Raw genomic sequence first — 12,946 nt, forward strand, 5'->3', positions numbered from 1 at the left:
ATCCTCTTAATGAGAAAATCTATGAATGTTAACAGTATATAAGATGATCTCCCATAATATTGGGAATAAATTCTTAAGCAATATGGAAGATTCACCATTAAAGCCAAAAACTGTGTTTTCATTACAGATGTCATTCAGTATATATTTGTGTTTTCCTCTCTTCCTAGAGTTGTAAAGATGTGGCACCTGTGGAGAAGACTATTAAGTTGCTTCCCAGTAGCCATGTTGCAAGATTACAGATATTCAGTGTAGAAGGACAAAAGGCAATCCAGATCAAACATCAGGATGAGGTTAATTGGATAGCAGGAGATACTATGCATAACCTTATTTTTCAAATGTATGATGAAGGAGAAAGAGAAATCCATATAACATCAGCTTTAGCAGAGAAAATTAAAGTAAGTATCTCAAACAGATTGTTTATTTGCAAGAATTCTGTTCATTTTCTTGCTTGGAAGACTCTGTACAAGTTTTATAGGCTATCCTCTAAGAAGAAGCTTATCAAAGAAAAATAGTACTGTTATATAAAATCCCGGGCTAAATAAGATACTTTTTCATGCACTAGATTGAAATGTTGAATGATTCATGTGTGACAAATTCATGCTTAGAAAAATGATTTTGACACCTAAACAAAATTCCAGTCCTGATGAACTGTATTTCTATACTCAGAATCAAGATCACCACTTGACCAAAGCAGTGTTTGTCTGTTTTGTAAATTTTATTTATTTATGGCCGTGTTGGGTCTTCGCTGCTGCACACAGGCTTTCTCTGGTTGCGGTGAGCAGGGACTCTTTGTTGCGGTGCACGGGCTTCTCATTGTGGTGGCTTGTCTTTGTTGCAGAGCACAGGCTTCAGTAGTCATGGCTTGCAGGCTCTAGAGCGCAGGCTCAGTAGTTGTGGTGCACGGGCTTAGTTGCTCTGTGTCATGTGGCATCTTCCTGTACCAGGGATCGAACCTGTGTCACCTGCATTGGCAGGTAGATTCTTAACTACTGTGCCACCAGGGAAGTCCCCAACCAAAGCAGTGTTTTTGTAGCTATTCTGAAGGCACTAAATAAAAAGTCTGTTAAAGGAAAATGGTAAAACAGTATTGTTAACTACAGACTCCTGATTTGGCCATTTGAAATTGGTATAGCAATCTCTGAAAGTGTGATCCTTAGACAATGCTTTTGTCAGTTCTCAGTAGCTTCAGATGGTCCTCATAGACCTGCCATCTAAATGTATCATTTGTTCCTTGATAGGGTAAATCTATATGTTGAAACTTTAACAGCTCACTTAACAGAGAACCAAATCAAAATGGTTAGAGTTTTTTTTTTAATTAATTTATTTTATTTATTTATTTATTTATTTTTGGCCATGCCGTGTGTCTCGTGGGATCTTAGTTCCTCGACCAGGGATCGAACCTAGGCCCTCGGCAGTGAAAGTGTGGAGTCCTAACCACTGGACCACCAGGGAATTCCACTCTTTTGCACTGCTGTATTCTGTAGCCATCCTGAGTCTCCAAATATAGGATCTGATATTTTAAAAGAATTGTTTACCAGGATTCAGCTGACATTATTTTTTAAATCTTACTTGGAATAACCCTTGCTCCAGCCAGTTTATTTTCCTCTCCATAATGAGGGAAGGGAGGATTTCGAGATAAATAATCCTTATCCTGCTTGGAAGGGAGGCAAGCCATTTTTATCTCTGTCAGCAGATTTGAAGGCAAGTAGTTTAAAAGTGGTACCAGCAACCTAGCTTCTGAACTGATTCCTTGCTTTCTCATAATGTTTCCACAGTTTACTTTCATGTTAAGGGTAAGGAGAAACATTGACTTCAGAGCCTTTTTCTGTATATAACCTCCTTTTTGCCATTCTCTAAGCTCATGGCCAGCTTTTGACACATTTTGCCTCAATTCTAGTAGTTATATATTTCTTGGGTTCCAAACATTTTAAAACATGCACCTTTATTGATAATAAAGGATATTAAATACTTTTATTAAATGTATATGCTTAAAGTGGTTTTGTAGTCTTTAGCGAATTCTCCAGTATTGAGGAAAGTCAACCCAAACTGACGTAGGAATTCATTGAAAAGAGAGCACAACTAGGGTGAGAGAAGAAAGCCTTTTTGTGTAACTCCTGCTTGCTGCTTCCATTATTTAAAAAAAAGGAAAAAAAGGTATGATAAAGAATAAAAATACTGTTTAAAAAGGTAACTAAGAGGACTCCCCTGGTGGCGCAGTCATTAAGAATCCACCTGCCAATGCAGGGGACATGGGTTCGAGCCTTGGTCCTAGAAGATCCCATATGCCGCGGAGCAGCTAAGCCTGTGTGCCACAACTGCTGAGCCTGCGCACTAGAGCCCGCGAGTGACAACTACTGAAGCCCGCGCGCCTAGTGCCCGTGCTCCATAGCAAGAGAAGCCACCACAATGAGAAGCCTGTGCACCACAACGAAGAGTAGCCCCCACTAGCCGCAACTAGAGAAAGCCCGCGCGCAGCAATGAAGACCCAACGCAGCCAAAAATAAACAAATAAATTTATTTTTTTTAAAAAAAAGGTAACTAAGAAAGAACAACATAAACTAGGATTAAAATATTAGAATATCAATGATTTAAGAATCACAACTATAGAAGGCTAAAAGCATAAAGTTGAGGTAAAAATTCTTAAATAGAAAGGATTGGAAGTTTAAAAGGATAGTGTAGGGTAATCAACTTAAAAAATGGATCAGGTAACAAAATATGGAATTTAAGAGATATAAAGTTAAAATTAGAGCTGAAAACATTCCAGAGTGGATTAAGATCAAGATGTGACCAGGCTGCTAAGTACATTAGTGGATTTAACTTTTTTTCTCACCTTGCTGAATCAGGTCCACTTAGATCTCATTTAAAACCTGTATTAATAAGATTCTTTTCAAAAAAACAGAGTGACTGTTAATTCTCAGAATTGATCACATGATTTGATTGACATGATTTTTTTAAAACTATAATGACCACAGTGATAATCTTGTGACAAAAGCTAAAGAAATGACTTAGGAATATTTATTTTATTGCATTGAAAGATATGGTGGCAACATTATCAGGAAAGACAATGAGGAAGATACTTTTTTATTATAGTAATATATGAACGACCATCATTTCTGGTCATCAGGGGCTTTTTCCTTAGAGGTGGGGAGGATGGGTTATAATTTTAAGAGTCTTTGGTAAGATAAGTGGCAGTTGGAAGGCATTAGATTAAGCTTTATATTATTATTAAATATATAATTTTTCTTCTAGGTTAACTGGACTCCTGAGATTAACAAAGAGCACTTACTACAGGGTCTGCTTCCTGATGTACAAGTACCAACATCTGTGAAAGATATGCGCTATTGCCAGGTTTCGTTCCAAGATGATCATGTGTCTTTGGAAAGTTCATTTACAGTAAGGTTTGTGGGCATATTATATTTTGAGGTATTTCAAAATTCAGCATATGGCGACAAAAGTGCTTTTCTCCAAAGCACACATGCCAAAGTTGTTTTTTTTTTTTTTTTTTGCGGTACGTGGGCCTCTCACTGTTGTGGCCTCTCCCATCGAGGAGCACAAGCTCCGGACGCGCAGGCTCAGTGGCCATGGCTCACGGGCCCAGCCACTCCGCTGCATGTGGGACCTTCCCGGACTGGGGCACGAACCCGTGTCCCCTGTATCAGCAGGCAGACTCTCAACCACTGCGCCACCAGGGAAGCCCCAACGTTGTTTTTTAATATAGAAATTTTCACAATTTTTTGGAAATAGGTTGTCTTTGGAATAAAGCTTCACTGAAGATAGTGATTAATTCTTAATATCGTTACAAGCTTCTGCTTAATTGACCCTCTAGTATCTGTCAGAACTAGAACTTTTAATAAAGGAAAGCCCTTCTAGGACAAGCAACAGTGAAAACTCATGGAGAATGACAGACATGAAAAGTCCAAAAGATACAGTGTGATCAGTCAGTGTGTTGTTCAGAAGGAAGAATGCTTTCATTGGTTAGTGATGATTTTCAAAGCTGAGTCCACCTGATAGAAAAGGGGGAGATTTAAGTAGCTATATTGAAAACCTGTCCTTCACCCTGGCCTGTCAGTTCCTCGGCTGCCTCTTTTTTAATAACCTTTTTCACTTTTTTTTTTTTTTTTTTTTTGCGGTACGTGGGCCCCTTTCTGCTGGGGCCTCTCCCGTTGTGGAGCACAGGCTCCGGACGCACAGGCTCAGCGGCCATGGCTCACGGGCCCAGCCGCTCCACAGCATGTGGGATCTTCCCGGACCGGGGCACAAACCCGTGTCCCCTGCATCGGCAGGCGGAGTCTCAACCACTGCACCACCAGGGAAGCCAAACCTTTTTCACTTTAATTCCTCTACACATTTCCATACTATTCCAACACTTAGAATAGCTCCACGTTTGAGATAAAATCGTAAGATGTACAACTCTTCAGCCAGAGACAGATCTCTTGATGAGTCATTCTTACAGACCCATCTGTTTTCTTTCTCAGTGCTCTCATGGCATAAATTCCTTTTAATCCAGCATAGCTAACTGTGATCTAACACATGTGTATTTTTTTTTTTTCAGTATTCTCTACTCTCTTTGCAAGCTATCTTTTCTCTCTTTCCTTTTGGGTTAATAGTTACGTTATATAAATGGAGGTATTTAGAGGGGTGTTACTTTAAGTTTTAGAAAATGAGTGTTGTATTTGTTACTCTTTAGCATATTTAAACTAATTTTTTTCTACAATTAATGGTGCAAGTAAGGCCTTTAACTTGTTAATCAATTGCAGACCACTTCCTGATGAACCTAAACATCTAAAATGTGAATTAAAAGGAGGAAAAACTGTGCAGATGGGCCAAGAGCTTCAAGGAGAAATAGGTTAGTATGGCCTGCTTTCTTTCTTTAAAACACTTCTATAATATGTCCTTACGTTCATGTTTTGGCATACATAATCTGAAAGGAAAACTTGGGATTTATATACGGTTTATGGTTTAAATTCCATTGTTGGAAAGATTGAAGCATTTTCCCTGTCTTTGCCTATGCTGACCTAACTGTGAAATCAGTTTGGCAAAAATAGTTTGTTGAAAAGAATGTTGACTTTTGTTAGAAATGATAATAGTTAATATTAAGAGTGAAAAGTAAATATATTAGTGGGTTCATATGTATCCTGTATTTTTCTTATATCTAGAATATTACATAATACTAAATTATTTCCTTCAAATGTTCATGGTAAAAAACTTGATTAACATCAGCATCATGTTAAATATGTAAATATGATTAACATCAGCATCATGTTAAACATGTAAATAATATAAGTGTACTTATGTATATTCTTATTATTTTTATAGTGATTATAAAAGAAGTGATTATAATTACTTTTTACCAAAAAAATACACAAGAACAAAGTTAGAATGAGTTTCTAAGTATAATTTTAATTAAGTGTATAAGTGTTTATTATAGATATTTGTATATTTTATTGATACTTTAAAATTAAACTTCCTCCCCTTTTTATAGTTATAATAGTTACAGATCAGTATGGAAATCAGATTCAAGCATTTTCACCAAGTTCTCTATCTTCCTTGGGAATTGCTGGGATTGGACTTGATAGCTCACATTTGAAAACTACTTTTCAGGTATGGCTGTTTTCCATAACAGTTGGCTTATTCCATTCAGTTTATATATAACAAAATGTTTGGGAAAAACAAAAATAAGAGAGACTTGATTTCAGTGTTTACAGTGAAAAATTATAAAAGGCATTAAAATAAGTTTTATAATGAAAAATTTTGAACATATGCAAAAATAGAATAAATAGTATAATTAATTCCCATGATCCCATCAGTCAGCTTCAACATTCATCACTTCCCCCTTATCCATCACTTTGAAGCAAATTCCATACATCATATCATTTCATCCTTAAATATTTTGATATGTATATGAAGATAGTTTTTCATGTAGCTATTTGAGTAAAATTTCTTGGTGCTCAGTCCCTGCATTAAATAGAATGCCTGGGAGAAAACTAGTGGTGAAAGTTTGCAGCTGTGCAGTTAATTGAGATTAGCTTGAAAAATAAGAACCCTGGTGGAATTATTTCAGTTTAAAACAAGCAGGGAAACACAATGTATTCTTCTTGGAGAGATTAAAGGCAGTTTTTGAGAAAAGATGTTGGAGTTGAGCCTTCAAGGAACCTACCAGGCTCGAGTAGGTCAAAAAGAAGGAATTCTAAGGCCCAAGTAAAGTTGAATCCATTTAGGGCATTTAATGGTTTTCAAAACTCTTCTTCCTTTTGGAGCCTCCATTATACCTTTTACCCGACAGAATGATCATAATAGCCTCCTTGTTGCCCCTCCCACCTAGAATTTCTGTTTCCACTAATCTGCTGGGCTATTATTTTCTAGTTTTCAGAACACCACTTTCACTATATCTTAGCACTGCTGAGGAACTTTTAATGGTGTTTTGTTTACTGTAAAAGATAAGGTTTCATCTTTGACTTTCAGGTTCTTCTCTTGTCTAGCTTCACCCTCTGTGTAGATGAAGTCAGATAATAACTGCTGTTATACATGAACTATCTCTGCTTCCTGTCGCCTTATGCACAGGCTCCCATCCTCTTTCACTAATTATTCCTAAATTGTAACCTATCTTCCTACATCTTGTTTTCCCTGTCAATTAGATTCCCATCAGCATATAGACAGGCTATAATGAAAAAACGCTCACAGCTTCCTTGTACGGCCCTCCTTCTCTCCTCCTTTTTACAGTACAGCTCCTTGGAAGAGTTGTGTCTACTCTCTTTTCACATTCTTCACCATCATTCCCAGGCAAGCCACTGTCACTGTTTTTCTGCCCTGTGCCGTCTGACCGAATCTAGTGTCAGTTTTCAGTTCCCATCTTATGCCACCTATCAGCATTTTATACTATAGACTCCATCTCCTTAGGGTGACCTAAAGTACTCCATAGTATTCCACTGCAGCACACCTATCTCCTCCCATGGCTCATTCTCCAGTCAAATTGACTTTCTTTGTTTCTGCTGTCATTTTATAACTGATGTATACTATCTTGACTCACTTTCAAAACAATAGGAGTCTACCCCTAGTTTCTACAGAAAAAAGGGAGCCTCTGTTTTCTTTTTTTTTAAACCAAAGTTGTTTTTAAAAAGCACTATTTTTAAAAGCACTATTTTTGCGTACCGCAAAAAAATTAAAAAAAATTTTAAAAAACTGGTTTTAATATGCCATTATTTCTTTTTTTTTTTTGGTACGTGGGCCTCTCACTGCTGTGGCCTCTCCCGTTGCGGAGCACAGGCTCCAGACACGGAGGCTTAGCAGCCATGGCTCACGGGCCCAGCCGCTCCGCGGCATGTGGGATCCTCCCGGACCGGGGCACGAACCTGTGTCCCCTGCATCAGCAGGTGGACTCTCAACCAATGCGCTACCAGGGAAGCCCTGCCATTGTTTCTTAAAATCATTTCCACATCTTCATAAAATGTACTGCTCTTCTGAAGTACATTCCCTTGATAATATCAACATTAGACCTTAGAGAGTGCCTTTCAGAATTTTGTGTTTAATTCTATTTATACTCATCTACAATTTGTTAATGTGCATGCAAATTTTATTTTTAAGATATGAGGTAAAACCAGAATAACTTTCAAGATTACTTAAGACATCACCTCTTCAAAAGGGCATTTGGTGTTTCACTATTAAATGTGGGATTCTATAGACTTCACGTATTTTGAACTTTTCAATGTGTTGTACTAATGAATGCTTAATTTGTTTTCCAAATAATGAAAAAACTCCCCTGCACTCAGTGGGCTTTTGGGGGAGATTAATTTTTATCGTTTTGCAATGTCTTTTTACAGAAAATGTTCTACGAACAGTTGTTTCAGATCATAAAACATGACATTTTAACTCTGATTTTTAAAATCTTCTGGAATATATTTGTACTTAATGGAAATTTAAGATGATGAAATCATTAAGGGTCACTATTAAAATGTGAATACTACAGTGCTCATGCCAGTATGGAATCAGTTTATCTACTTCAGTCACTTGGCAAAGATTATAGGCTAGTGTCATTGATTCCCATTAACAGATGTTAGGCATTCTAAGTACCAGCGATGGGGTTGTGACAAGTCAAAGCCCCTGCCTTCTCGGAGATTACCTTGTAATGGGAGAGCATATAACAGGTAGGAAATGAGTGACAGGAAGAAAATTAAAGTGGGCTGTGGGAATAGGGCACCATCATATAGGGTAGTCACAGAAAACCCCTCTGGTTAAGGTATTCTGTGCGCAAAAACCTGAAGAAAAGCCATGTAGGTAAAAAAAATGTTGCAGTCACAGGGAAGGAGCGAGTGCAAAGGGTGTTGGGCAAGCACGTGCATGGCTATTTGGGGAACAAAAAGGAGACAATGCAAGTGTAAATAAGAGGGAAATTAGGAAAATATCAGGAAAAAGGACATAGCTTGAACCTTTTAGATTTCTCCCTCACAAAAAAGAATTTCAGTTTCTCCTCTCAAGGAGATGAAATTCAAGGAACTCCAGTATTGGCATATGTGTAAGTTACTTGCTGTTGTTATACCAGAAGCACATCTGTATGCACATAGGTGGTGACGACATTTTCTTTCATTTTTCTGAAAACTAAACATTATCTCCCTGTTTCTTTTCAATGTGCTTTTCCTCATTAGGAAAATACACAAAGTATAAGTGTGAGAGGCATCAAATTTATTCCAGGTCCCCCTGGAAATAAGGATCTTTGTTTTACGTGGCGTGAGTTTTCTGACTTTATTCGAGTGCAGCTAATTTCTGGGCCACCAGCTAAACTTCTCCTTGTAGACTGGCCAGAGTTAAAGGAGGTAAGTACCTTCCTGCCTTGATTGACAGAGTTTAATATCACATGACTTACTGCTTCAAAATGTCAGTAGATCAGAATAGTTACATTTTGTTGTTGAAGTAATAACAGTAGCAATAGTAACAATAACAAAAGGACAAAGTAATATGAATTTTAATACTTCATTATTTAATTCATCACTGTGCCCTCATTTGTTTAAAAAAGTGTAATACTTCAAATTCTAAGTATTTTATTGTAATAGAAATTTTAAAATATGCATAAAAGTAAAGTATAATGAACGCCCAGTTTCAACAGTTACTGATTTTTGCCCAATTTTATTTCATTGTTCTCTCTCACTGACTTACTAAAAAAATGTTTTTGCTGGAATTTTTAAAAGCATACCAGGTATCAAGTCATTCATTATATCCATAAAAACTTCAGTTTGCCTTCCTATGCAAATAGTTAAATCTTTTTTTTTAACATCTTTATTGGAGTATAATTGCTTTACCATGGTGTGTTAGTTTCTGCTTTATAACAAAGTGAATCAGCTATATGTATATATACATCCCCGTATCTCTTCCCTCTTCCGTCTCCCTCCCACCCTCCCTATCCCACCCCTTAGGTGGTCACAAAGCACTGAGCTGATCTCCCTGTGCTATGTGGCTGCTTCCCACTAGCTATCTGTTTTACATTTGGTAATATGTGTAAGTCCATGCCACTCTCTCACTTCATCCCAGCTTACTCTTCCCCATCCTCAGGTCCACTCTCTACGTCTGCTTCTTTATTCCTGTCCTGCCCCTAGCTTCTTCAGAACCTTTTTTTTTTTTTTAGACTGCATATGTATGTATTAGCATACGGTATTTGTTTTTCTCTTTCTGACTTACTTCATTCTGTATGACAGACTCTAGGTCCATCCACCTCACTACAACTAACTCAGTTTCGTTTCCTTTTATGGCTGAGTAATATTCCATTGTATATATGTGCCACATCTTCTTTATCCATTCATCTGTCGATGGACACTTAGGTTGCTTCCATGTCCTGGCTATTGTAAATAGAGCTGGAATGAACATTGTGGGACATGACTCTTTTTGAATTAAATACTAATCACTAATACTTCAATACTAATTTTGCAAATGTCTATCAAATCTGTTACCTTTCAGTTTTCAGTCAATTTTTAGAATTCTCATTTTAAAATGTTCACATTCTGGTGTTCAGTTATGGTGTGGCAGGGCCTTATCTGTTGGTATGAAAGCTTATTTTTTTCTAAGGGGAAATGATCTCACATGACCGTGGTAGTAAATGAAATTATCCTGTAAAGGAACTGATCATGTAAGAAAAGCTTACATATCTGCACCCTAGTTTGAGATTGCCCTTTTTTGATTTGTGAGTTTAAAAAAACAGATAAACTAGTGTATGAATGTGCTTTAAAAACAATTTTTTTTGTAATGTGTTGACTGAAGGATTTCACTGAAAAGTGAGCGTACTTATTTTTTATCTGGAAGCACATATATTGCATAAATCAATACATTCTTTGTGCCTAATGATGTCAGTAAAGGATTTGTTGACTGACTGTATCATGGAATAATTGTGTACATTTGAGGTGGAAAAAATCTTTACATGTTCATGTTTTTATATGATTTTGTAGGAGGGGAATATAAAAAATAATGACAGCTTGCTAACTCAAAAACTTATTACAAGGTTTATTTGCAGATACCATTGAAATCCAACAGTTTTAAAAATAAAACCTAAAACAAATTTCTCATTCTGTTAAGAGATACATTATATGTAGGTAAGCTTGAAAACGTAGTCATTTGAATATGTGGTTTTCCTAGAATTTCCTAATTTAATTTTTGACCTACCGTGCCCCTACAGGATCTTTAATAGAAAAGGGGAACTGATTTAACACCTAAGCATGATAAATAGAAAAAATATATTAAATATACACATATATTCTCTCATTTAATCTTCAGCAACATTATGATATATTATCATTCTTTATAAATAGGAAACAAATTCTGAAATATTACATTACACGACAATATTAAAAAGTGGCAAAGGACAGATTTGTATTCATGAACATTTGATTTTGGATATTTGCTTTCCCCACTACCACCCAGAAAAATGTTCAACTAAAAGCTTTTGCTACAAGTCATTTACTGAAAGATATTCTTTAAAAGTAGTTACTATTTGATGGACAGACAATTACATAATTAGGAATAAAGACCCTGTAGTGTTTACATTTGGAAACATCAGCACTTTTTATATATTCAAGCTTTTTATAAACTTTTTCAGATAAAATACAGTCTATCCATGAAAATCTTTTGGTAGTCAAGCATTTAAACTAAACCAGCTTCAGGGGTATCTTTAAAAAAAAAAGTTCTAGCCCTAACACATTATTAATTTTTCTCCCACTTTTAGCAACCTCCTAACGTAATTTGGTAAACAACTTCCTCAAGTAAGGTGAGGGGTGGAGGAAGCGGAGGGAACATTATTAGTAGGAGAGAGATGATAAGTCAGCTTTCATTTTTTGCTAGTTATATCTTTCCTATCTTTTTTTTTTTTTAACTTTTAAAATCTGACACAGAGGATTGGACTTTCACAGGTTTCTTGCTTGACAATGTGTTTTCCTTTGATATATCCAGTATTAATAGGTTGGCACACAAATTCTCAGAGCTACACAGGCCTTACATGAAGTAATGGAAAAGCAAGAAACATCTTAAGCCAACAAGACAGTGTAGATTATCAGTGACTAGTCCTGTTTAACCAAGAGCTGGAAAACTGTGCATTATTGCTTCGTGTAGACTGGCAGAGTGCTGACAATTGATGGAGGAGTTAAACTGTAGATGACAGCGCTAAAGATGAGAACCTAAGATAAGCTTCTGTTTCCAAGGAAGTCCTTCTAATATGTAATTTTTAGAATTCTTGACTGGCTCTAGAAGCCAGTAATGTCAAATGATATTTTCCCGTTTATCAAATTTTCAATCATTTCTATAAGAAGAGGATCATTTGTGACAACATAATTGACTTTCAGAAGTTTATTTTAATCGATGAAGGGAGCTATTTGTGAATAAAACAGATACATTAAGTGATTGTTTCACTTAAATAGTAATCATATTGTTTGGCATATATGTTTTAGTGCTTCTTAAAATTATTATATCTGTTTTAGTCCATTCCAGTGATTAACGGAAGAGAATTACAGAATCCTCTCATTGTTCAACTTTGTGATCAGTGGGATAATCCAGCACTTGTGCCACAGGTTAAAATAAGCCTTATAAAAGCTAACAATTTAAAGGTAAGTTTTAAACATTCTTAAACATTTTCACTTAAAATTCTGGCTTTCATCCTCAGGATTACGTCTTTAGGTGTCACATTTCTTTTTTTTAAAAAAAAAATAGTCTTATATAATCTTCATTATTGCTTAGTTTAAGTTAACCTAAAATTTTTAATAGTTTGAGGAAGTATAGTTTATATCTTGCAAACAGTGTAACAAGGAGCAACATTCTGCAGTTATGTCTTGAGTGTTTATTACACAATATTAATAATATTTGGATTTCAGATTAAGAATAGATAATGCTGACAAAGGTGAATGATGGCAGATACAATGACCTGCAGTATGGGTTATGAAACAGGTATTATTGGGGAAACTTACAAGCCCTAAGGGTGAAGGAAAAGAGTCATGCGAGTAGCTGTACTCCACCTACCTTTTGGAGAGCTACCAGGGCCTGGGCATAGCTGTTAGACCTATACTGGCTTGTGTTCTAGGGAATTCGGCAAGCATGAACATGGCCTCGTAATGTTTGGGCACAGACATAGTGCTTGGATACCGGGAGTCCAAGATTAGGTACCAAGTGTTTACATTAGTATTGGGGTAACTAGGATGTAGGGGGGACTTTGGATGCCTGGCACGAAGTTTATGCCCTCCTGCAAGGGGTAAGGGAAGAAGCTGCCAGTCCCTTGCAAAGTTATATTTTCACAAGTCTCTCCTGTTGGTTGAAGGGAATTCATTTGTCCCAGCCAGGTTGTTGCCAGGCAACACAGAAGCGAGTTCTTGGAGTTATATTTAGCCAGGCTTGAATATCCCTCCATGAATTTTATAATTTTAGTGGATGCAAAAAGTTGGTATTATATAAATACACAGTTCACTTGAAATTAATCTATTAGTTC

The 12,946-nt window shown here is 36.4% G+C and overlaps 1 protein-coding gene across 1 annotated transcript in view; it reads left to right on the plus strand.

The window, feature by feature from the left end:
• SMCHD1 (structural maintenance of chromosomes flexible hinge domain containing 1) overlaps positions 1-12,946 on the plus strand; it is a 128,692-nt gene that overhangs the window by 68,046 nt on the left and 47,700 nt on the right. Inside the window, exons 25-30 of the mRNA XM_079942278.1 lie at positions 168-395; positions 3,250-3,398; positions 4,758-4,846; positions 5,483-5,601; positions 8,640-8,807; positions 11,949-12,074. Coding sequence (XP_079798404.1) covers positions 168-395; positions 3,250-3,398; positions 4,758-4,846; positions 5,483-5,601; positions 8,640-8,807; positions 11,949-12,074 — 879 coding nt within the window. The remainder of the gene's footprint in view (positions 1-167; positions 396-3,249; positions 3,399-4,757; positions 4,847-5,482; positions 5,602-8,639; positions 8,808-11,948; positions 12,075-12,946) is intronic.

This window comes from Stenella coeruleoalba, assembly GCF_951394435.1.
Source record: "Stenella coeruleoalba genome assembly, chromosome: 14".
NCBI lineage: Eukaryota > Metazoa > Chordata > Mammalia > Artiodactyla > Delphinidae > Stenella > Stenella coeruleoalba.